Source organism: Nothoprocta perdicaria, unplaced genomic scaffold (genome assembly GCF_003342845.1).
Source record: "Nothoprocta perdicaria isolate Ctin4 unplaced genomic scaffold, notPer1 scaffold_83, whole genome shotgun sequence".
In the NCBI taxonomy this organism is placed as follows: domain Eukaryota; kingdom Metazoa; phylum Chordata; class Aves; order Tinamiformes; family Tinamidae; genus Nothoprocta; species Nothoprocta perdicaria.
The window spans coordinates 1,655,326-1,678,791 of record NW_020456121.1 but is presented as its reverse complement, the minus strand read 5'-3'; the positions used below and the strand labels follow the sequence as shown (position 1 = coordinate 1,678,791).

Sequence of the window (23,466 nt, the reverse complement as noted above, 5' to 3'; positions counted from 1 at the left end):
GTTTTTGTGACAGGACTGCAGCATAATGTGCATGGAGAGAGACGCCTGTGCATGTGCACAGGCCTATATAGATACACACACACCTTTCACAAAGAGGTGAGTAGTGCATGAGGCACTGCCAGCATCATTAGTGACCACGCAGGCATAGTCCCCGCTGTGACCTGGCTCCACGTTGTGCAGCTGCAGCTGCGCTACAGACTCGTCCAGAGAGATGGAGCAGGTACTGTCGGGCACCAGTTCCCTGATGCCTCGGAACCAGCTCACTTTGAGTGGGGTAGTGCCCTTGATGAAGCTTGTGAATGTCACGCTCGAGCCAGGCAAAACTTCCAGGGGGTCAGGTGTCCTCACAAAAGAGGGTGGTTCTAAGGTGTCACACAAAGAAGTGAAGAGACAGAAAGATATCGTTAGGGGAGTTCCTGCAGGTGTTGGGAACTAATGCAGGTTTGGAGTAAAAAGAGGGACMGAGGGAAAAAAATGCAGGAAAAAAATAATGCAAAAGAAAATATGGAAAACCAGAGGACAGAAAGAGAAGAGGAAAAAAACATTTTGAAGGAGCTGACCTTGTACCGTCAAGAAGGCACTGCATTCATCAGAGCCAGCCACATTGGCTGCCATACAGGTATATGGCCCTGTATCTGTGGCATCCAGGGCATTAATCTTCAAAGCACAAATGTTATCCAAGAATGATAGTTCATATTTTTCCCCGCTAACAATTTCATTCCCATCCTGATACCAGGTCACGGACATGGGAGATGTGCCAGACACTTTGCACTCCAGCAGGACTGACGATCCCATCACCCCATTTGTTTCCTTTAACTTTCTTGAAAATGAAGGAGGGACAAGGCGATCTAAGTAGGACAAGGCAGAAAACTTGTAAGAAAAGTGATGGGTTTTTTTCAGTGGAAAGAAAAGTGAAAAAAAAATGTGTTTAAAGACAAGTGTGAATAACCAAGATACATAGCTGACCTGAAACATCAACTGAAGAAGTGCAGCTGCTGTCTCCCACCTCGTTGTGCACTTCAAATGTATACAAGCCACTGTCTCCCCCCTCTGCAGAAAAGACTTTCAGTGTAGATACATTGTTGAAAAAGGTAATTTGGTATTTACGGTCGCTCCTTAGTTCCCTGCCATCTTTGTACCACTTGGTAATAAGTTCAGGTGTTCCTCCTACTTTGCACTCCAAAGTGAAAGGGTTTCCAGCCATCACTGTAATCGGCTCGGTCTTCTCTAAAATGACTGCTGGTTCTGAAATAGCAAGGGTRGGGGACAGTGTGTCATCAGGAAATCCACCCGCAAAATAGTGAGCGCAAGATAAAAGCAGCAAAGAAAGGTTGGGAGAGGAAATCGCACAATATGCAAGAAAAAACACCTGTGGCGCAGACTATACCCACCTAGCACTTGCAAAAAGGCAGAGCATTCCCGCATGCCAGCATCATTCTTGATCTGGCAGATATACTTCCCAACATCTGCTCCTGCTGCACTGGAAATCTCAAGAGTTGCAATATTGTCCATAAACCACATTTGAACATTTTCACTCTCCCTAATAACTTCACCCTTGTCCTTGAGCCAGACAACAGAAATAGGTGGGGATCCTTCCACCACTGCCTGCAGCGCTGTCGGCTCCCCGACGAAGATGGCAGTGTCGCTCAGCTTCTTGGTGAAGCGGGGAGGCTCTGATGGTGAAAACAAGGAGGCAGAGGAGAGTTAATCATGCATGCCTGCCTGAAGAAGGGACAGACAAGAGCAAGAGAATGTGCTAGTGCTGTTAAGCCCCTAGCATACAAACCTTTGAACTTTACTGGGCAGGTGCAGGTGTCGCTTCCCACCTCATTCATGGCTTTGCATTGATATTCACCAGTATCTTGAGATTCCAGATTAAGAATGTGAAGGCTGGCAACGGAGTGCTTTGCTGTCACCTTGAATTTCTTGCTGCTCCTGACCTGTCTTCGGTCCTTGAACCAAGCTACCTCGAAGGGTGGAGTCCCTGCTATCTCACACTGCAGGATAACATCTGAGCCTTTAAGAGTGTCGACAGGGCTTGGCACCTTGCTAAAAACAGGTGGTTCTATAAAAAAGAATCACATCAGAATGCGTGAGCTCGCTTCCCCAGAGGGTTTCTGGATAGCAGCAGGAGGCAACGTATTCAGGAAGGGGGCCTACACTTACTCTTGTAAAACCATATTTAGCCTCCAAATATGTGGCCTCACCTCCACAAAAACTGCTGAGCCCCTGACAGCTCTCAGCAGGTCACGAAATGTGACACTGCTGCACCTGTTAGGAGTCAGCATGTGGTTGCCCAGCCTAACACACTTGACATCCTCCGGATCCACTGCTGCACTCACCCCTACCCAAGGGCTACTTACTCTCTCCTCTCCATGTCCATAYTCTAACCTTCCCCACCTCTTTTTAGACATGCAAGCTGCCATCAATTAGTCTCAGCACCACAGCCCCCTCCTCCTTCTCAAGTTTCATTACTGCCAGATGATTGCATAAAAAGGAGGCAGAGGGAGAGCTTCAAATTGTGCCCAGCTCCCTGGTGCTCAAGCTCTTCTATTCTTCTCTTGTGATTGACAGCTTTACCTTAATGAGCTTAAACTTGACTAAAACATGGAGCCAGTAGAGTGGCTGCATAGCGCTGAGCACCCGCTGCCATTTCTTTCCTCTAGTGCTTATCCACGGCAACGTTTGAACACGAGAGCATCTGGGGACATGGCCTAGTAGCCACTGACTTGCACAGCAGCACCTGACTCTCTAGAAGACCATGCAAAAGGTGAGGGACAGGGATTATGGTGTGTGCAGAGTACCCCTGCTAACCTTTCACTGTGACTGAAGTGCTGCAGCTGGCGGTGCCAGCAGAATTATGGGCTTCACATATGTAATCGCCGGCGTCCTCGATGCTGGCACCCAAGATGGTTAGCACTGCCGTGGAGTCTACAAAGGACATGTGGACCCTGTCGCTCTCCTGGAGTCCCTGATCGTTCTTGTACCACACAGTCCTGATTTCTGGTGTGCCACTGATTTTACATTCAAGTTGAATTGTGTCCCCCTGCTTCACAAACCGCAAAGCTTCGGGCTTCTTGACGAACTTGGGAGGTTCTGCAGAACAAAATGAGTGTGTAGAGTAACAGTCTGCCTGTTTGCCAAGAGAAAACTACACAGTTATGCAAGARTCGTGGGGCGTAAAAGAATCTTGGAGTGTAACAAAGTGAGTTTGCACATGGATCTAATCCCAAGCTTCATTTCCTCTCAAGACAAAGCACGAGAAGAAGAAAATTGACAAAGAAAACAGCTAGATTCAGATACTACCAACACTGGAGTCTGCTGCTTCAAGTTGTTAAAGACATGTGAAGGAAGACTGCTTCAGACAAGGGAAATTTTTCTATTACCATTGAAAATGTCCCTAGGCTGTCATGAAAATTTTGACAGCTCCCTTCGCCCCCAAGATCCTCTCCAAGATACAGCAGAAACATGGTAAGAATAGTTTCACTTGTTTGCACATCTTTAAAGCATATTTCTGTGTGAAGAATTGATTCATACTCTAGATTAAATCAGCAATTCAGATATCAAAGTTAAATATTTAGTAAACCTGAAAGAGATACCAATGCTGGTCTACAAAGGCAAGATATTTTACTGTATATTGATATATGCTTTCCATTAGTGATATATAGTTTCTCACATAGTAATCGCTATGTATGAATAGTGCTGTAATTGTAGTACAAAAGTAATTAAGTACAAATGATAAAGTAAGAAGTAGGGAGAGTACAGTAGGCAAATCACCAAAAAAACAGCTCTGCAAAGAGAACTCAGATGTGGTCCCTTAGAGATTTTACAGACACACAAGGTTTCCATTGTCATACAGTGTGGCAGGAAGAGTCACCTTATTGTGTAATGTTTACTTTCTGAAAAGCCACTTTCTATGCATTTCCAAATTGGAAATGGTGAAAGATGAGACTCAAAAGTCTCTTAAATTTATCCGTGACAAAGAAAACATAAGAATGAAGATGACAATCTCAATACCTTTGACGCTAAGCTTGGCTGAGCAAAAGTCTTTCCCAATTTCATTACTAGCTTGGCAAGTATACTGGCCAGAATCTCCTTTGCCCACTCTGAGCACTCGAAGGTGAGCTGTATTGGCTACAAACGTAATATTGAAGTTTCCTCCAGTTCGGATCTCCCGACCATCCTTTGACCAGGTGATGTGTATTGGTTGGGCTCCAGTGACATGGCATTCAAAGTCAGCACTTTCTCCAAACGGCACATCAATAGATTCTGGTTTGATATCAAAGACAGGAGCTTGCTTCGGTTCTAGAAACACAAGAAAACAATGTAATACTCATATCTCATGCAAAAGTTCACCCAACACACAAATGCCACTACATGCATGAAAAGGGAAAGGGATTCTGTCATCYAGGCAAAAGCTTTGCCATCCAACACACCTGACACTGTTAGCCTAGCGGTAGAGGTGGCAGTGCCCACTGCATTAGTAGCTGTGCAGGAGTACTGTCCAGTATGATTCATCTCAGTTCGCACCAGTTGCAAGACTGCAACATTATCAACAAAGGATGTTTGCACATTGTGGTCATCGCTCAGCAGCACGCCATCTTTATGCCAAGTCACAGTAATGGGCTCTGAGCCATTAAGACGACACATAAATTTAAGGGGTAAGCCAACAGGGTGCTCCATGTCCTTTAATTTTCTTGCGAAGGAAGGTGGTCGTTTACGTTCTGGAACAAATCAAGTAAAATATAAATATCTCCCAGGAAACAATGTTTTTTCTTTGGAAACTTTGCAAGAGAAAAAGCACTAAAGAAATTTTTGGYGCAAACTAATATAAAATCATCACCTTGAACTGTTAAGAGAGCCTTCGTAGATGCAGTTCCTACACTGTTTTCTGCTTTGCAGATATATTCTCCACTGTCRTTGCTACCTATTTTGTTGAAAATGAGCGTAGCAACGTTGTCTTTAAAGAATACTTTATACTCAGGAGTAGACCTGAGTTTTGTATCGCCTTTGTACCAAGATACAGTAATTTCTGGTGTTCCAGCAATGTGACATTGCAGCGTTGTGTAGTCACCAACTGACACCTCAAGAGGTTCCAAATGTGTAACAAAATAGGGAGGTTCTAAAAAAAGAAAAGCAATTAGAGAGGCTCATTAATTAGATCTTGGGAAGCACACATTGGAAAGAATAAGAAAGAAAAAAGAAGCAAAGGAAGCACACACCTAGGGTAGAGACCACAGCCTCACAGACATCTCTTCCTGCCTCATTTTCAACRTGGCAAGTGTATTCTCCTGCATCCTCTTTACTGCTCTCAAGAATCTCCAGGATGCAGGACTTCTCTGTGGTGGTTATGCTACACTTATTAGACTGAGTGATGGTGTGGCCATTCTTCTTCCATGTCACAGAGATGGGCAGGCTGCCTGTGTAAGTGCCTTCCAGGATGATGGGCTTGCCAGGCTCCACATATTGATCACTCAATTTCTTCACAAAGACAGCTGGCTCTAATGAATGGTAAGAAGTCACAAGTGTTGAGCACAACATTAGAAATAGAGGGAAGGGAACAACAGAGTAAACAGAGAGCTACAATCTCTACAAACCTTTCACTATAAGGTGTGTTGTACAGCTTGCCCTGCCAGCATCGTTAGTCACTTGGCAAGTGTACTCTCCACTTTGGAGAGGAGACACATCAAATAACTCCAATTCCACAACAGAGTCCTCCAAGTAGATGTTGCATTTATCCCCTGGCAAAAGTTCATTGGCCCCTCTAAACCAGTTCACCTTAAAAGGAGGGGTTCCTCTGATAACACCTGTAAAAGTGATGCTTGTGCCTGGCAAGACATCCAGAGGTTCAGGTGTCTTCTCAAAAGAAGGTGGTTCTAAACACACAAGAGAAAAGGAGAGGTGAAGACAGATTGCTATAGAATAACCTTAGTGTTTCTACACACCAATTGAAGAAAAAGAATTATATCTTTACTTTCCACTGCATAATTTCCCCACAATATACTTTAAAAAGACTATAGRCAATTTCAAAAGAAAAAAGAACTGCTCGGAGAGCTTGCTGACTGTCATATACTGACCTTGTACAGTCAATACAGCACTGCATTCATCTGAACCAGCTACGTTGGTAGCTTTGCATGTGTAAGTTCCAGTATCTGAGGAGCTAAGTGAATTCACTTCTAAAATACATAGGTTATCTGAAAAAGAGATTTGATGTTTATCTCCACTGACTAACTTATGTCCATTTTGGAACCAGGCAACAGAAATAGGGGGTGAACCAGACACTTTGCATTCCAGAACTGCTGAGGAACCCAGGACACAAGGAGTTTCCTTTAGTTTTCTTGTGAAAGAAGGAGGAATGATTCGATCTGCATAAGAAAATAAGATATATTCACAGTTAGAGAGAAAAAGMGGGAAGACTGGAGAAAAAGGAAAAAGAAAACAGCCAAAAGAAAGTTTTGGTAAAAGATAGAAGACAAACTACCCAACCAACCTAAAACATCAACTGAAGCTGTGCAACTGCTTTTCCCCACATCATTCTGCACTGCAAAAGTGTACAATCCACCATCTTCTTTTTCAGCATCCATAATTTTAAGCGTAGATACTTTGTTGAGGAAAGTAATTCTGTATTTATGGCTGCTGGTCAGTTCTTTTCCATCCTTGAACCACCCTGTGGAAAGCTCTGGTGTGCCTGCTACTTTGCACTCCAAAGTACAGGCATCTCCTATAGTGACTCTCATAGGTTCTGCTTTCTCTACAATGATTGCAGGCTCTAGAAGGAAAGACAGGCAAGATATATGGTGAAAACCTGATGTGACTTGTAGTAGATATAGGTATCATAGCACTCTAAGACACATATATGTCTTATATGTAAAAGGACTTACACATTTTGATGCTAAGGATATCTCATTTTGTTAGGCTGCACAAGGTTTTCACCTGTTTTTCCCACCTTTCATGCCACCCTAGCCTGGAGATTCATACACTATTTTAAATGACCTAAAAATGTTTTGGAACTCCTTGCAGTGACATGCATCTGTCTGTTCCTCTCTAAGGAGGCTATAGTAGAAGATAGGACTTATGGATGTAGTCAGCTAGACCCCAACACAGTGTAGAGGCCTGGGGCTCCTTTCCCTCTAATCACTGGATGGCTTGAAATAACTCCTGACTACTGCTTACTGGGTTGTACAAGGATACTCTAAGTTGATTGTTCTGAAGTAAGGGTCACAGGCAGGTGACACTAAATCACCAAGTTTCTAATTTAAAAACATTTTTTAGAAACTTGTGCTTSTTACAAACCTAGAACAGTTAAGGTAGCCATGCACTCGCGACTTCCAGCATCATTTTTGATCTGACATATGTATTTTCCAGCACTGCTCGTCTCGGTGCGTGTGAGCTGTAAAGTTGCAATGTTCTCCACAAATGTGATTCTTGTGTTTTCACTTTCTCTAATAACTTCCTCTTTGTCTTTAAGCCATTGCACAGATATTGGTTGGGAGCCCTCCACTCTTGCTTGCAACTCTACCGGTTCACCAACCACAACAGTCACGCTGTTTATTTTTGTCAGGAATTTTGGTGGTTCTGGACAAGAAACATGCAGTTGAAATAAACRTTCAGAGTTTTTGCATAGAAGAAGAGCAATATAATGCCACTAAGAGCATTGCAGAATGCATACATGCCAATATCTTACCTTTCAGCTTCACAGTACAAAAGCAAGTATCACTTCCTACGTCGTTTTGAGCTTTGCACTGATATTCACCAACATCTGCAGCTTCGACATTAAGAATGTGAACACTTGTATGGTAGTTTTTGGCTGTAACCTTATATTTCTTACTACTGCGGATTTGTCTCCTATCTTTGTACCAGGTAATGTCAAATGGCGGTGTTCCTGAAATCTCACATTCCAGGCTAACCTCAGTCCCTTTGAGCATGTCTACTGGAGAAGGCTTCTTGCTAAAGACAGGAGGTTCTACCAAGGGAAGAAAAGAGCAGTTTTAGAAAGAAATCTGGAGTTATTTGGCTATAATATTGATTATAAGACTAATACCAGCTTTCCACAAGACTGCTGGGAAAAATCAACAGTARAAACTCTCTTCATTTTCTGAGCTCACCACAAAATGTTCTCCAACTACCTTGCAGGTAGGTGAGCAACCAGTAGCAGAACTCTTAGAATTGCTGTAGCAAAGCAAACAGAATGGATGACCCTTGCAGTGAGGATATAGGTTCCATTCAGCAGGTAGTGATCTCAAATGAGGGTTGTAAAACTGACACTGTTCAGAATTTGGGTGCTTTTTCCCCCTTCCCTCCCACCTCAAATTTCAGTTCCAAGTTGGAGCAGATCCCACTACAATCTGTCTTGGATCATGGCAATCATGGAGTGGAGGAACAGCTAGCTCAGGACACATCTGCACAATAATTTTCTTGTTTGGGTCCTAGCAGAAGTAGTATGGGGATTTCAAGAAACAAACAGGACATGAAGAAAAAGGTGGTTGCTGAAATAATCTCATGTTCTTGTGGATTACTGAGCAAGGGAAACCACTAGGAAAAAGCTAACAGTATGCAGTCATAAAAAGCTAACCTTTCACTGTGACTTTGGTGCTGCAGCTGGCCTTGCCGGCAGGGTTGTGAGCTTCACAGATATAATCACCGCTCTCCTCAGTGCTGAGATGATTCATTTCAAGCACGGCCACAGAGTCAATGAACGAGGTCCGGAATTTTTCACTGGCAACAATTTCATGGTCATTTCTGAACCACACCACTTTCATTTCTGGAGATCCACTTACTTTGCACTCAAGACGGGCTGAATCACCCTGCTTGACTACTTTTGCAGCCTCTAGCTTCTTAGAAAACTTGGGAGGTTCTAGAAAACCAAAAAACTGGGATCAGAAGGTCTGAATTAATACTGAAAAGGAACAAGAAAGGAAGAGAACAAGTCAAGTCAAAGAGGGTTGCAAACACAGAGCTGAGGATTCTCTTGGTAGCGTTTCCAAGATCACTGAGATGGATATACTCAGCAAAAAAGAAAGAAAAAAATATAGCAACACAGTGAAAAAGAATGCACACCTGTTACTGTCAAGGTTGTAGTACAAGAGTCACTGCCAACATCATTTGAAACGTGGCAAGTGTAGTGTCCACTCCTTGAAGTATCCACTGAATAGAGGGTTAAGAACCCAGTTGACCCTTCAATCCCAATGAAACAAGTTGGTCCAGACACAAGCTCTAATTCTTCTTTGAACCACTTTACTGTAAAAGGTGGTGTTCCTTTCAGCGTGGTCTTAAACTCCACTGTGGAATCTGGGATGACTTGCTGACTTTCAGGTTTTACTAAGAAGCTTGGTGGCTCTGGGTTTTTCAAAGAAAAGAAATATTCAGTTACATCCGAAATGCTTAAGAATTAAGAAAAATGAGCGAAGAAAGAAGAGACAATGTAAATTTAAGAGCATAAAGATTCACAAAAAGAATATGGTGATAGTAAGATTTCAAAGTTAATATTAAAAGATGTAAGACTTTAATGTTAGCTGAAGATTTAGGGGCCTTTCCTATCATCTATCACAGGTAAGAAATGATCAAAGAGTTTCAAACCTTTCACTGTCAAGACAGCACTGCAAGAATCGCTTCCAGCAACATTAGAGACATTGCACGTATAATTTGCTGTGTCTGCCAGGTCTAGATTTGCAATCTCGAGTGAAATAGTGTTCTCGTGGCACAGACTTCTACATTTTGCACTGTCAGTTATTTCTTTTCCATCCTTAAACCATTTTGCAGTAATAGGGAGTGACCCAGAGACTTTGCACTCCATTCGGATAGCAGCTCCCAGAATGGTATCCTTTTTGGTTAGCTTTTTAATAAATGAGGGAGGAATTGATTGATCTGCCCAAAACAAAAAACAAAACGCAAAAAAAAAMCAGGTTATCTTCCTGCTTGTCTTTCACATATACAGATTTTAATCCCTCCCTGCTAGACTGGCAGGTCAGGCAAATGACAATACAAACCTAGCACAGTCAGAACAGCTTCACATGTACTGCTTCCAAAGTCATTTTCCACCTTGAAACTGTATGTACCACTATCCTCCTTTGACACGGGTTCAATCCTGAAACTGGCCACATTGTTTTCGAAGCTCATTGTGAAGTATCTGCTGGGAAGGAGCTGTTTGCCATCTTTATACCATCTTACTCGGAGTTCTGGTGTCCCTTCTACAGTGCATTCCAAAGTCACAGGGTCTCTTTCAGTTACTTTAAGTGATTTAGCCTTTTCTATAATCCGTGCAGGCTCTGAGGTACAAAGTGTACAAAATCGGCAGTTAGTTACACAGAAGGGGCCTAACTTCCTAAGTAATCTTCCAGGATGAGATCAAAGGGGCGTACACACCTTGTACAAAAAGCAAAGCAAAGCACTTCTCCATTCCGGATTCATTCTTTGCCTGACACGTGTACCTTCCTCTGTGGCTGAGGTCAATATTGGTAAGTTGAAGTGTGGCCACACCTTCCTCAAAGAAAATATGGTGGTTTTCATCTTCTTCCAGTATTTTCTCATCTTTTATCCATGACACAGACAGGGGCTGAGCACCTGCTATAACACACTGGAAGGATGCAGAGCCCTTCAAAACGCTRGTGACATTCTCCAACTTCTTGACAAAGGATGGTGGTTCTGTAGTGTGAGGTTTTGTTAGTGGTTTGGAAGAGAAGCCATGGAAAGGGAAAAGGGAAAAAAAGATCATGTAAGGTCATCTAAGTCGCTACACTGTAACTAGGGAACTGAATATTTGGGGTGCACTTCTTAAGGGGCTGACCTTTCAAGCTGAGCTTTGTACTACAAGAACAGCTTCCTCCTTCATTTGATATAATGCATTGATACTCGCCAACATCCGAGACGTCACAATTGGTCACATTAAGAGTAAACACTGATTCTTTGGTAGAGATGGCATATTTCTTGCTGCTGAACATTTCCTTATTGTTCTTCAGCCATTTCACCTCAAATGGAGGAGTACCAGTCACCTCACACTCAAGTGTAGCCTCCATACCCTTCACCACCTCAGTGGGTCTCAACTCCCGAACAAATGTTGGGGGCTCTATAAAGAGAAACAAGGAGATGGTAGGGAGTAGCCTGAGAGGGTGAGGGGAGAAAAAGTCTCCCCGTTCCATCAATATGGCATGGCTAGATGAGAGCAAGATGGTCACAACTAACCTTTCACTTTGAGCTCGATGCTGCAGCTTTCACTACCTGCATCATTGTGGGCTTCACAGACATAAGTCCCACTATCACACACTTTAGCTTGAGTGACTTTCAAAGTCGCTAAACCATCTATGAAGGAGATGCTGTACTTAGCTCGGTCAGTGACTTCATTTCCATCCAGGTACCAGGTGACATGGATCTCTGGTGTGCCTACCACCTGGCACTCAAAAGTGGTGGACTGTCCTTCACGCAAAGCTACTATGGGAGTTGGCATCTGAATAAACCTGGGGGGCTCTAGAAGATGGATAGAAAAGGTGAGGTTTTATAACACTCAAAGTAGTTAGGGGAAATACAGGAGGTTTCTCCCTCTTTCCCCCAAATTATAAGGAAAAATCATCCATAAAAAAAGAACATTAGTTGCACACCTTTCACAAATAGAGCTGCTTTGCAAGTTGCTGTCCCCACATCATTGCTTATCTGACAAGTATAGTTTCCAGAATCAGAAGTCCTAGCTGAGAAGAGCTCCAGCACACTAGAAGTGTCATCTTTCCATACAGAGCGATTGGCTCCAGAAAGGAGCTCTTGACTGTCTTTAAACCACTTTATCTGTAGAGGAGTGGAGCCTTTCACCAATGCTTTGAACTGAACTCTAGCATTGGGCACAACCTCTTGGGACTGGGGTTTTTCCACAAAATATGGTGGCTCTATATGAGGCAAAAAATAAGAAAGAGGATTACTCTAAGACAGAAGAATTCCAAAACTATGAATTAGAGGTCTAACACAAAAGAAAGAGGGAGCTCAAACCTTTGACTGTTAAGAAACCACTGCACTGGTTGCTTCCTGCCGTATTGGTTGCTTCACAGGTGTAAGTGCCACTGTCTGTGCCTTCCAGTTTATTGATTTCCAAGAAGGCAGTATTATCATGGAAAGAGTATTTGTGTTTATCACTTGCTGTTATCTCTTGCCCATCCTTATACCACTGGATACTTATAGGATGTGAACCAGACACAATGCACTCTAGGTGGACGAAAGACCCTTTAATGCTGTCCATTTTCTTCAGCTTTTTGGTGAATTTAGGTGGTATAATGAGGTCTATCCAAAACAAAGTAAAAATATAAAATATTAAATTCAGTTACAATTGTGGTAGATCTTGTTGCAGGAGAAGACAACGCATCTGTAAAAGCAGTAAGAGTTCATACACACCTAGGACATTAATRCTGGCAGAACAGCTACTGCTCCCAACATCATTGTGAACCTCAAATATATATTCTCCACTATCTTTCTTTTCTGTATGGAGCACCTTCAGGACTGAGACAGTATCCGTAACACTGATCTTATATTTTGGACCTAAAGTCAGTTCCTTGCCATCTTTGAACCATTTGGCAGTAATATTTTTAGTTCCCGAGAATTTACACTGCAAGGTTGCTGGGTCTCCCTCAGTCACATCTATTGACACAGCCTTGTCCACGATTGTAGCAGGCTCTGTTGTGAAAAGGAAAACAGAGAATTGTGGAAAAAAAAGATAGAGAAGTGTGTAAAAATCACAACTGTCTCAGATCACTGTAAACACTCAGAAGCTGGACCAACCTTTGACAGTCAACAGAGCAGAACACCTCTGAATTCCTGCCTCATTTTTAGCTTGGCAGAAATATTTCCCATCATGTTTCAGCTCAATAGACCTCACCAGAAGAGTGGCAACATTGTTCACAAAAGTCATTTTAATATTGTTATCTTCAATCACTTCGTCATTGTCTTTCAGCCAGGACACGGTGATTGGCAAAGAGCCTTTAATGGAAGCCTGAAACACAACTGTGCCTCCTCGAAGGGAGCTAATGTTTTCTATCCTCTTCACAAACTGCGGGGGTTCTAGCAGAAAGAAAGAGTCTAAGTAAGTACAGGTCTGACACATGGCAGTGTGGCATGGAAACCACACTGAGATAACAGTGTGCCTGTGTCAATCTGCAGCTTGCACTAACCTTTTAGAGTGATCTCCGAACTGCAGGAGCAGCTCCCAACATCATTTGTTACTCTACACTGATACTCGCCAACATCTGAAGCATCAAACCTGAAAATGTGGAGGCTAATGAAAGATTTCTCGATGCTTATTCTGTGCTTCTTACTGCTTCGTACAGGTTTATCATCCTTCACCCAAAACACTTCGAAGGGAGGTGTGCCAAGCACCTCGCACTCCAAGACCACATCAGAATCCTTTAAGACTTCCATGGATTGAAACTCCTTGCTAAAATAAGGTGACTCTAGAGCACAAAAGAAAAAATGCAGTTTGTATTAATCATGCTCTGGAAGCCTGTAAAACTGCACARAGTTTAAAGAGATAACCTGTCTGGGTGGGTAAGTGGGTGTCACACACACCTTTGATGGTGACGATGCTACTGCAAATATCTTTTCCAGCATCATTTCTGGCCTCACAAATATATTCTCCACTGTCTTCAGTTTCAGCCTCCATAAGATGGAGTATTGCTGTGGATTTTGTAAAAGATATCCTGTATTTGTCACTCTCCTTTAGCTCCCTATCATCCTTGAACCATGTGATTTTAATTTCTGGAGTACCAGTAACTTTACAGGTCAACTCAGCATATCCACCCTTCTTGACCAGATGGGTTGGCTCTAGCTTCTCCTTGAAGGCAGCAGGTTCTGTGGATTCAAAAAACGTGTTCAGAAGAAAGAAAAAAAAATAATAATAATAAAAAAAAAAAAAAAAAAAAAAAAAAAAAAAAAAAAAAAAAAAAAGGCATCAAAGAGTTCTACTGGATCAGCCCAGCAGCTGAAAGAAGTTAAAAAGAAAGCAAGAATTCAAACCTTTTACAAATAAGTCTGCACTGCATGTTACTGATCCAGCTATATTGGAGACTTTGCAAGTGTATTTTCCAGAATCTGCAGGTTTTACTGCATAAAGTTCCAGGTAGCTTGCTAATGCTTCTGTCATAATGTAGCAGGCTCCTCCTGTTGCCAGTTCACTATCACCTTTATACCATTTCACTGTCAGTGGTGTTGTGCCTTTAAACGTGCCCTTGAAACGAACAGTCGATGAAGGCAATACATCTTTGGATTCCGGTTCTACAACGAAGCTGGGTGGTTCTAGATTGCATTAAAGGAAAACAATGGTCAAGAGTAAGATACATGGCCTGCATTGAGAAAGAAAAATATCATATGAAAAGAAAAAAGAATGCAAGAAAGAAACGCAAAACAAATTGCCAAACCTTTTATGAACAAAGTGCTACTGCTGTCTTTGCTACCAGCAGAGTTGGTGGCTCTGCAAATGTAAACCCCGGCATCACTTGTGTCTAGGTGCTTTATTTCCAAAGATGCAGACCCTTCTTCAAAGTGCACTGTGTACTTTGGACTTGTAGTGATCTCAGTATCCTGCTTAAACCAAGAGACGGTCATTGGAAGAGATCCGGAAATTTTGCAGTCCAGGCGGCACGAGGCGCTAATGACACTGTCAATATTCTTCAGTGGTTTAGTAAAGAAGGGAGGGAGCGAGCGATCTGTTGGGTGTGAAAAGTATGAAAGAAAGCAACATGTGAGCAAAAGAGAGGCGCAGTTCTGCTACTGGGTCTTTCAGGCTCAGAGCAGAGTAGCACCAAGTCAGTACCAACCTAGTACAGTAAAGCTGGTAGTACAAGAGCTCATCCCCACATCGTTGGATATCTCAAAGGTGTACTCGCCACTGTCCTGTATTTCGGCAGCGTAAAACTTGAGCTGAGCAATATTATTTTTAAAGCTGATCCTATACTTTTTGCTGGCAGGCAGTGGCCTTCCATCTTTGAACCATTTGGTTTTTAACTCTGGAGTGCCCGTGACAGTGTACTCCAAAACAGTTGGATCTCCTGCTGTTACCTGAATCACTTCAGATTTCTCAATGATTTTGGCAGGTTCTACAACAGAATTAAAGAACTGTTGTTAAGGACAAAAGGGAATTGCTCTTCTTCTCATGTAAGAGACATTGCAGGAGGTCAGAGAGTTCCTACACTGACCTTTAACTGTTAGTTCCCCAAAGCATGACTGACTCCCTGCATCATTCTCAGCCACACAGGAGTATTTGCCACCAGAGCTCAGCTGGACACCAGCAATTTGCAGCGTTGCTAGGCCGTGTTCGAACATCACTTTCACTCGGTTATCATCTTGAACAATGTCTTTTCCCTTCATCCATATCACGGAAATAGGCTCTGACCCTTTCACCACAGCTTGTAATGCAATAGTATCTCCAGCCAGAGCTGTCACGTTCTCAATTTTCTTAACAAAAGATGGTGGTTCTAATTCAAAGAAGAGAGACAAAAAGAAATACTCATCTGCTACTACATCGTTGCATGAAACCTAGTGATCAAAGATTTTGTAAGAGAGTCTGTGCAGTGCACGGCGCAATCTGGCTAATGTACAGGTATGAAGAAGAGCCACTTTCTCCTGCTGTGATATTAACGTATGAACCTTTAAGCCCAACGTCTGGGAGGCACGAGGGTGGCTTGCAGATTCAGTAGTTTGGTGTCAGAAAGAAGTAAGATATGCATAAAATTTTAAGAGAAGTCAACAAAACTCTTCCCCTTCCCACACTCCCCACAACCACCCACAAATCCAAAGAAATGACACTTCAAGAAACAAGAGGTTCTTGGCAATCCCTGGAGTAATTTGAAAGTTTTCTCCCTCCCACTGACCTTTTAAGATGTACGTCGCACTGCATATGCACTTCCCAACTTCATTAGCTATCACACACTCGTATTCACCGACATCAGCACTATTAAAGGAGGACACCTCAAGAGAAATAACAGCCTTCTGAGAGGTCAACCTGTATTTTTTACTGCTGCGAATCTGCTTTTTGTCTTTAAACCAGCTAATCTCAAATGGTCCAGTACCAGCAACCTCACACTGAAGGACAGGGTTTGTTCCTTTCACTATCTCTGCCGGTTCGAGAGTTCGGATGAAAGAGGGAGGCTCTATAAAAGCATCAAGAAAGAATTAGTCATCCATGCCACAAAAAAAGGAAGACTTTTCCCAAGAATTTGACTGGAAATGTCAAGAAGAACACACCTTTGACAACTACTTCTGTAGTGCAGCTGTCACTCCCAACCTCATTTACAGCTTCACATGAGTAGCTGCCACTATCATCAACTTTCATCTCAGAAATATCTAACACAGCCACAAAATTGACAAAGGACATGCTGTGGGTGTTGCTTTCACGGATTTCCTTATTGTTCTTGAACCAAGTAACCTGGATTTCAGGAGATCCTTTGACTTTGCACTGAAGGCGTGCAGAGTCACCTGGTGTCAGTAAATAAGAGGGATCGATCTTCTTCACAAATGATGGTGGTTCTAAAAGAAGAGACAAAGAGAAAAGAAAAAGAAAAGGAAAAAGAGCCTGAAATATGAAGCGTTGAGAGAYTGGTTATTAGCAGAGGAACAAAACATTTCTTTAGAAAAGATCAGCAATTATTTTTCTTAGTTTCACTTCTCACAGTCTCTCCAGCCCTCTCCCTCCATCTCTSCCCCGCATGCAGGAGCAACCTTTCAATTTGGTTGGCCAAGGAAACACTGAAGTATTTGTGCACTAGACAGTGCATTCCACAGCGCACTGGAAGGCAAGGGGGAAATGAGAAAGAGGTGAATGGAAGAGCTGAGAAGAGTTTGCAGAATGACTTCCACACAGGGAAGCATTTAACCTGCGAAAGAATAAATGGTGAACCCAAGAAGAACAAAGACAAAGAGGATCTAGGGCTCTCTTACCTCTGACTGTGACGCTGGCAGAAGAGGAGCTGCTTCCTGCCTCATTAGAGGCGGTGCATACATAATGGCCCGAATCCTTGAGCTTAGCCAGAGGAATTTCAAGTGAAGCTATTTTGTCTTCAAAATAAATCTTATAATCTTTGCCTGCAGGGATTTTGTTTCCATCTTTTGTCCACTCTACAGTTACTTTCCTGTCTTCATCTACCTGACATTCAAGACGTATTTTTTTATTGACTGCTGACTGTACAGACTGTAAGACTTTTATAAAGTGAGGCTTGTCTATAATGACCATTTCAGCCTGGCAGATGTCAGCCCCAAACTTGTTGGAGGCTTTGCAAGTGTAAACCCCTCTGTCATTGTTGGTGAGAAGRGGAATTTCTAACACATGCTTATTTTCTACTTTGGAGATCTTGTGGTGGTCTGAAGGTGAAATGGTTGTGCCATCTTTTTGCCAGGCGATGTCGATGACTGGAGTGCCCGAAACAGTACACAGGAACTTGGCACTTTTACCCACAAAAGTAGTGATAGATTCAGGTCTGGTAAGAAACGTTGGTGGAAACGCTTCTGCAAAACAAAGGAGTTCAATGTTATCTACAGGTCAGGACCACAATTTGCCTGTCTGTCTCCACAGTTGCAAGGAAAATAAGAGTAGGAGGGGTTGGTTTGCATTTAACACCATAAAATAAAAGAAGCCAACATGAAGGAGACAAGAAGTGTTAAAGATATTAAATTTTGTCTACTGGTTTTACACATTTTGGGTCTCTATATTGCTTGAGAGCCTGAAGGAACATTGACTCTCTGAGCGATGTACAAACCCAAGAAAAGAAGCAGAAAGCCAGAGCTTCCTCACTCGAGACTGAGAAATTTGCACACCATTCCCCAAAGACTGTCAAGTCGGTATACTTCTAGCAGTCTGTGCATCTTTTCTTTCTCTGTCACTTAACAAAGAGCGCATTCTCCCACAAAATGAAAAGCTGAAGTAAGAAAAACTACAATACACTGAATGTCCAGATGTTTAAAAGAAATAAAACAACYCTCCAGAACTGCATGTTTCTCAATAGATTGAAAATCTTTTCTAAACTGAGAAACACCTTTAGACAGTTCTTTTGTTTGTTTAAGATAATCAGTTCCTCCCCACACAAATTGTTCCCATCCAGCCATGACACAGAAATGTTCATGTCATGAACATAAGCAGAACCTGTCCTGCAAGTATAGCTGCAGGATRAATGTAAAGTGCTAGGATAATAGTGATTATTACAATAAAGAAATCAGACTTAAGAGTTTATTATCTGAAATTTAAAAAAAAAACTTTCAAGACTATATTCAAAAAGTGATCTCATTCTGTCAAACATTCAATTCCCTCCTGCTCTCTCTTTCTATCCTTCTTACTTCCTGGAACTTTTCATGCTGATTCCCCTTTCTGAATACAGAAAGCACCTAAAAGCACATTCTCAAAAATCAAGAGCCATAACGCAAGCAAGAGCTCTGGTAAGTAGCTTRGTGAAAGCAGTACGATATATCAGTACATTTTTCAGACAAGGAGACTTGGGACTCACCGGTTACTGTTAAAATGGCTGTAGAGCTTACACTGCCGTATTGGTTGGAAGCCTTACAGCTATACTCGCCACAGTCAACAACCTGAGGCCTTGGGATCTCTAACGTAGAGAGGTAGTTGGAGGTGCGAATGGAATATTTGTCTCCATCGTATATCTCTCGTCCAGCTTTGTACCACTGAAACCTGACGTCAGGAGCAGTCTCTACTTCACAGGTAAACTTGGCCACGTGGTTTACTGCCACCTCCAGGGCTTCAAGTCTTCTCCTCAGGATTGGTGCAACTGAAATGAGAAGCATAGATTGTCTCAAAGTCATGCTGGCTGGCATTCTGGAAAGTAACAGTTAGTGAAGACACTGTTTGGAAAAAAATGATTTACTAGCAATCSACAGAAACTGACTGTAAAAGAAAAAAAATACTGCAAGAAATGAACRCAGCACTAGCCTCAACAGACAGTGTGTGTTGTGGCACATAATGAAATCAGGAAGCAAAGTGGTGATCCCAGAAGAACTGGAAAAAATAGGAAATCACAGCAAAGTGCAGTAGCAATGTGCAGAAACAAGGTGACACAGACATACAAATATGACATTTATCATATTTATCCTGAAGCAGTGAGAAATGATAGCATGGATGAGAAATCATGCTAAAACAGTGCAACGATGCTAGAGAYTGGATGCAGTGAGAAAAGTAGGAAGAACGTGTCTATTTCACAGGTAACTACAGGCAGGAGCAGCTGGCACTGAGATACATGCCATTCTGACCCTGCTTGTATGACAAGAACATGAAGCAGCTAAATTGCATCGCCAGGGAATGAGAGTGAGGAAAGGTTTTAAAACATGGCAACAGGAATCTATAAACCTAGAAAAGGAACCTCCTGATTAATGTGGTGATGACAGTAATATCATATCTGTATCCACAGATGCAATTACAGTTTCATTAGTAGGACAGTGTATTAGAAAGGCAGGATTTTATCTCTATAATCCAACCTTTTTTCACAACTGTGAGTTTTGCTTCTGTAGCTGTTTTTCCACCTTGATTGACTGCCTCACAGGCATACTYTCCTTGATGTGTCTCCTTGCACGCTTGGCTGATTACTAGTGTGTATGTGTCCTGATCTTGCAAACACTTGAATTTGTGGCCTGAAGACACCAGCTTGCCCTCAAAGTACCAATTCACTTCTCTGGCATTTGTTATCACAGACATCAGACTGACACTTTCCCCTTCCACCACAACAGTGTCAATTAGCTTGTTGCGTATGATGGGATATCTCTCTCTGTCCAGCTCTTCCTCTAACTTTCCATCTCTGGTTTCCAGACCCTCTTGGCCCTCTTCCTCATGTATTTCCTCCCTTTTCTCCTTCCTTTTCAATAGTTCTGCAGGTTTCTCAACTGGAACACTTGCAGTGCCTACATCAGCAGTAGCTGCAGCTGCTCCCACATCTTTGATTTCACCTTGTGCCATCAGAATACTGATGTTTTTTGTCAGCAAAGGCTGTTCCAGGGGTATTTCTGGTTCCATAGTCCTCTCAGCCTGCTGAGRCTCCAGCTTGGAGTAATCTCTCCCTGTGGCTTCACGGCAGATTTTTCCAAGGAGATGTGGACTGGACTGGGCCGGCAAAGTTTTAGATTTTTCATCTGTCAAAAGGTGTTTTTCTTCATAAATAAGAGAATAAAAAGCCTCCTTCAGTTCTGTTTTTTGCTCAGCAGTCTGAATGTTGAYTTCTCCTAGGGAGACGAAAACTTCTGTTGGAGTCAGCCCACCTGTGGTCACAACATAGGTGCACAGGGTGCATTTATGTTCCCTGGTGATGTTTATTGTTTGTACTTCAATTTTTTCTTTATCAGCCAGCCATTCTGAAAACAAGAGGTTTTGCTCACTTACCACTGCAGCTTTCAAGGCATCTCTAATTTGAGATTTTATATCTAAGGAGGTACTCTTGGGAACTTGAGCAGTGAGCTTGTTCTCTTTGGTAAAAACTTCACTTGCCTGGAGTTGGTGGGCATGCATTGTTTCATGGGGTTGTCTCGTTGCCCTTGAACTCTGCTTTGATGGGCTGCCTAGATCAGTGGCATGTTCCTCCTCCAAGGGCTGATTTTCTTCTATCAGTAAGGGAAATCTCACAACCTGTCCTTCCTGGATTCTTGCAGCAAAATCTTCCTCTGCTGCTTCAAGGGAAGAAATGCTCTCCAAAGGAACAACTTGCCCCACAGTGCAAGTCAGCTTGGACAGAAATTCTCCTTCAGCCTTCAGCTCACCTTGCATTGCTTGGAGGCCATCTATGACTTGGGTGCGGCCATCATCTATGGCACAGCTCTCAGCAGTGGTTGGTACCTGCAGGGGYTGGGAACCTTCTGTTTTAAGAACAGCCATCTGCTCTGCTGTATCAGCGATGACTTGCTCTTTGGGCAAGAGCATCTGCACAGTGACGGTCCCAAGGCAGCCTGGCAGTTGTGCCTCAGACACTGTTCTGGGCATCACACCCTCAGGACAAGCAGGTAGAGTTTCCAGTAGCTCTGCCAATAGCCTGTTGCTCTCCTGCGTCGTTGCCACCTGGGCAAACATCTCTTCAGCACTCTGCACAGCCAGGCAAGCTGGTGGCAGGCCAGGAAGGATGTTCTCCTTGGGCAATACATGGTCTGCCTGGTTTGTCTGGAGCTGAAGCAGAGCCAGGGGCTCCTGTACAGCCTCAAGGCTGAGTGATTCTTCCACAGCAGGAAGCTCAACAGCCTCCTCGTATGGGAGGGAGCTTTTGTCTTCTGTAACCTCCGAGTGCTGCAAGGCTGGTTTTTGCCTGCACGCAGCATCGTCCTCCAGCAGCACCAGGAGCTCAGCAGAACACATTGCCTCTCCCAAGGTGCTGACTGCCCTACAWGTGTAGATCCCACCATCTTCCTCCATGCAGTCTTGCACTGTCAGAGAGCCTGAGCCATCATGGTGATGAACAACAGAACGACGAACATCAGAGAAAAGCTGCTCACTCCCCTTGAACCACTGCACTTCAGGGTTTGGGTCTCCAACCACGATGTACTCAAAGACAACGGTGAATCCTGGTGAACACTGCACACTCTCTGGCATCCTGGCAAAGCAAGGGGCTCCTGGTATCTGGTGACGCACGCAGAGATGGGCACTGCACACYGTCTCCCCATGCACATTGCTGGCCACGCACGTGTATTCACCCTYGTCCTGCACGCTGGCATATGGGAGGATCAGGCTGTGGTCATTGCCAGCAAACACTAACTTGCAATTCATGGAGGGAGATAGCTTCACGCCATTGAAAAACCAATGGATTTTGGGTGTGGGGCTGCCTGTAACAGTAACAGAAAACCTAGCTACATCTCCCTGCCAGACTTCAACATTTGAGACCTGTTTGAGGAAAACAGGAACACTGCCTCCTTCCTCCATTTTCATCTCTGTTTTGCTGGAATAAACTGTGTTTTCAGGCTCAAATTCAAGTGTTTTATCTCTATCAGACAATTGAAGGCCGCTGCTGTAACCTTCTCTTCCTTCCTCAGTGGACAAAATAAGAGTATTAGAGATGTCTGTATGGAAAAAAAGAAGTTTAATTTTACTAAAATATTTAAGTGAATATATTCTACATATGCAGATTACAATAAGCAGAAAATAGCAATAAACAGCTCTGTTCAACTATTTTTGTATACCTGGAGTCATTCTCAACACTGTACAGCAATTAGCAATGAACATGAAACCCCCTTGTATTAATTATACGTTTCTAAGCAGAGAGACATGCTGTGCTATGAAGTTACCATAGAACTTCCTATCTGGATCGACACAGGAGTCTCTTTTAAACCTGGTAGCATGGTATGGTATGGGTCAGACTCCAGGAAGTGCCCTAGAGTACCCTAACTAAAGTGCAAGCAACAATCTAACCACATAGGAACATTTCACAAATATAACTAGTGTTGTGTGTCATACATATTTATATGCATAATAAACAAACAAGTACAGCAGAGCAGTGCGAATCCACACTATCACCAAAAAAAAAAAAAAAAAAAAAAAAGAAAAAAAAGAAAGCCAGGATTAGCAATGGAAAAATAAAACAAGCTTGTAGGCATATGTCTCTCATCTCTTTCAACTCAATTATTTGTAATTCAATTATTTGTCTAATACAAGATGTCACTTGTCCTTCCAAGCTGTGTCCTGCTTTGTCACTAGACTGTTTTGGTTAAAAAAAACACCATTATAACTAAAATCGTGAGCTTATACTCTTGCTTTAATGTCATTAATTTAACTTACCCCTTTAAGCTCTTTCCTGAAATAATACTGCATATTAATACTCCTGCAATATCAGTCAAAAAGAAAAAAAAATACAGAGAACTTTAAGACCATTGAGGTTCTCAAACCTCAAGATGTGCGTTGGGCCACTTTCCTATAATAGTGGTCTAAAAATAAAAAGGGAGCAGCATGTTTTATCCTCCAGACCCTTGATATTAGAAACACCAGTGAATTCTCTGATTTCCAGAAATAGAGCAAAACATCCAGGAAAAGTATGACGCAAAGATCACATGTAAAAATCCTGCTGTCCTCACTAGGCCATTTGTTCAGCTATGTCTCACAATATTTGACACCAGGAAAACAAGGGAAATGTTAAAAGAAAGAGAAAAAAGGCAAAAAAAGAAAAAAAGAGAGAAAAAAGAAAAAGATTTTTTAAAAAAAGTCTTCAAGTCTCCAAGTATTTTAATAGGAAACTTAAAAAGTATTTGAAATAATAATTTTTGCTACACTCCAAGAAAAAATACAGGAAAGAGCAAAAAATAATACATCCATTTTTTTCTCATTTGCTTTAGAAGTTACTTTCTCCAAAATATCTTAACATACATGAATATCACAGTGCATACAGTGACTACCTGCAAGAGAAGCTTAGGTGAAAAAACTATTACACTTGCACTCTACTACTAGCCTTGCTAAAGTCAATATTGCAACTTCCACAGAAATACTGGAATTATTGAATGTGAGGACAGAGTGTGGAATAGGGWAGAACTGGGAAAAAAGTA

At 42.5% G+C, this 23,466-nt stretch overlaps 1 protein-coding gene across 1 annotated transcript in view; it reads right to left on the bottom strand.

Moving 5' to 3' along the window:
* The window catches only part of TTN (titin), a 231,130-nt gene that overhangs the window by 162,429 nt on the left and 45,235 nt on the right, over positions 1 to 23,466 (bottom strand). Inside the window, exons 44-81 of the mRNA XM_026052057.1 lie at positions 20,215 to 21,993; positions 19,441 to 20,088; positions 18,459 to 18,737; positions 16,903 to 17,466; positions 16,210 to 16,491; positions 15,837 to 16,115; positions 15,162 to 15,440; positions 14,784 to 15,062; positions 14,385 to 14,672; positions 13,984 to 14,262; positions 13,537 to 13,818; positions 13,143 to 13,421; positions 12,754 to 13,032; positions 12,370 to 12,648; positions 11,971 to 12,258; positions 11,592 to 11,870; positions 11,179 to 11,460; positions 10,784 to 11,062; positions 10,363 to 10,641; positions 9,987 to 10,265; positions 9,577 to 9,864; positions 9,058 to 9,336; positions 8,573 to 8,854; positions 7,685 to 7,963; positions 7,294 to 7,575; positions 6,491 to 6,769; positions 6,078 to 6,365; positions 5,598 to 5,876; positions 5,223 to 5,501; positions 4,844 to 5,122; positions 4,437 to 4,724; positions 4,018 to 4,305; positions 2,815 to 3,096; positions 1,787 to 2,065; positions 1,392 to 1,673; positions 967 to 1,245; positions 561 to 848; positions 84 to 362 (exon numbers count right to left, since the gene is read on the bottom strand). Of these exons, the coding sequence (XP_025907842.1) occupies positions 84 to 362; positions 561 to 848; positions 967 to 1,245; positions 1,392 to 1,673; positions 1,787 to 2,065; positions 2,815 to 3,096; positions 4,018 to 4,305; positions 4,437 to 4,724; positions 4,844 to 5,122; positions 5,223 to 5,501; positions 5,598 to 5,876; positions 6,078 to 6,365; positions 6,491 to 6,769; positions 7,294 to 7,575; positions 7,685 to 7,963; positions 8,573 to 8,854; positions 9,058 to 9,336; positions 9,577 to 9,864; positions 9,987 to 10,265; positions 10,363 to 10,641; positions 10,784 to 11,062; positions 11,179 to 11,460; positions 11,592 to 11,870; positions 11,971 to 12,258; positions 12,370 to 12,648; positions 12,754 to 13,032; positions 13,143 to 13,421; positions 13,537 to 13,818; positions 13,984 to 14,262; positions 14,385 to 14,672; positions 14,784 to 15,062; positions 15,162 to 15,440; positions 15,837 to 16,115; positions 16,210 to 16,491; positions 16,903 to 17,466; positions 18,459 to 18,737; positions 19,441 to 20,088; positions 20,215 to 21,993 (12,840 nt within the window). The remainder of the gene's footprint in view (positions 1 to 83; positions 363 to 560; positions 849 to 966; positions 1,246 to 1,391; positions 1,674 to 1,786; positions 2,066 to 2,814; positions 3,097 to 4,017; positions 4,306 to 4,436; positions 4,725 to 4,843; positions 5,123 to 5,222; positions 5,502 to 5,597; positions 5,877 to 6,077; positions 6,366 to 6,490; positions 6,770 to 7,293; positions 7,576 to 7,684; positions 7,964 to 8,572; positions 8,855 to 9,057; positions 9,337 to 9,576; positions 9,865 to 9,986; positions 10,266 to 10,362; positions 10,642 to 10,783; positions 11,063 to 11,178; positions 11,461 to 11,591; positions 11,871 to 11,970; positions 12,259 to 12,369; positions 12,649 to 12,753; positions 13,033 to 13,142; positions 13,422 to 13,536; positions 13,819 to 13,983; positions 14,263 to 14,384; positions 14,673 to 14,783; positions 15,063 to 15,161; positions 15,441 to 15,836; positions 16,116 to 16,209; positions 16,492 to 16,902; positions 17,467 to 18,458; positions 18,738 to 19,440; positions 20,089 to 20,214; positions 21,994 to 23,466) is intronic.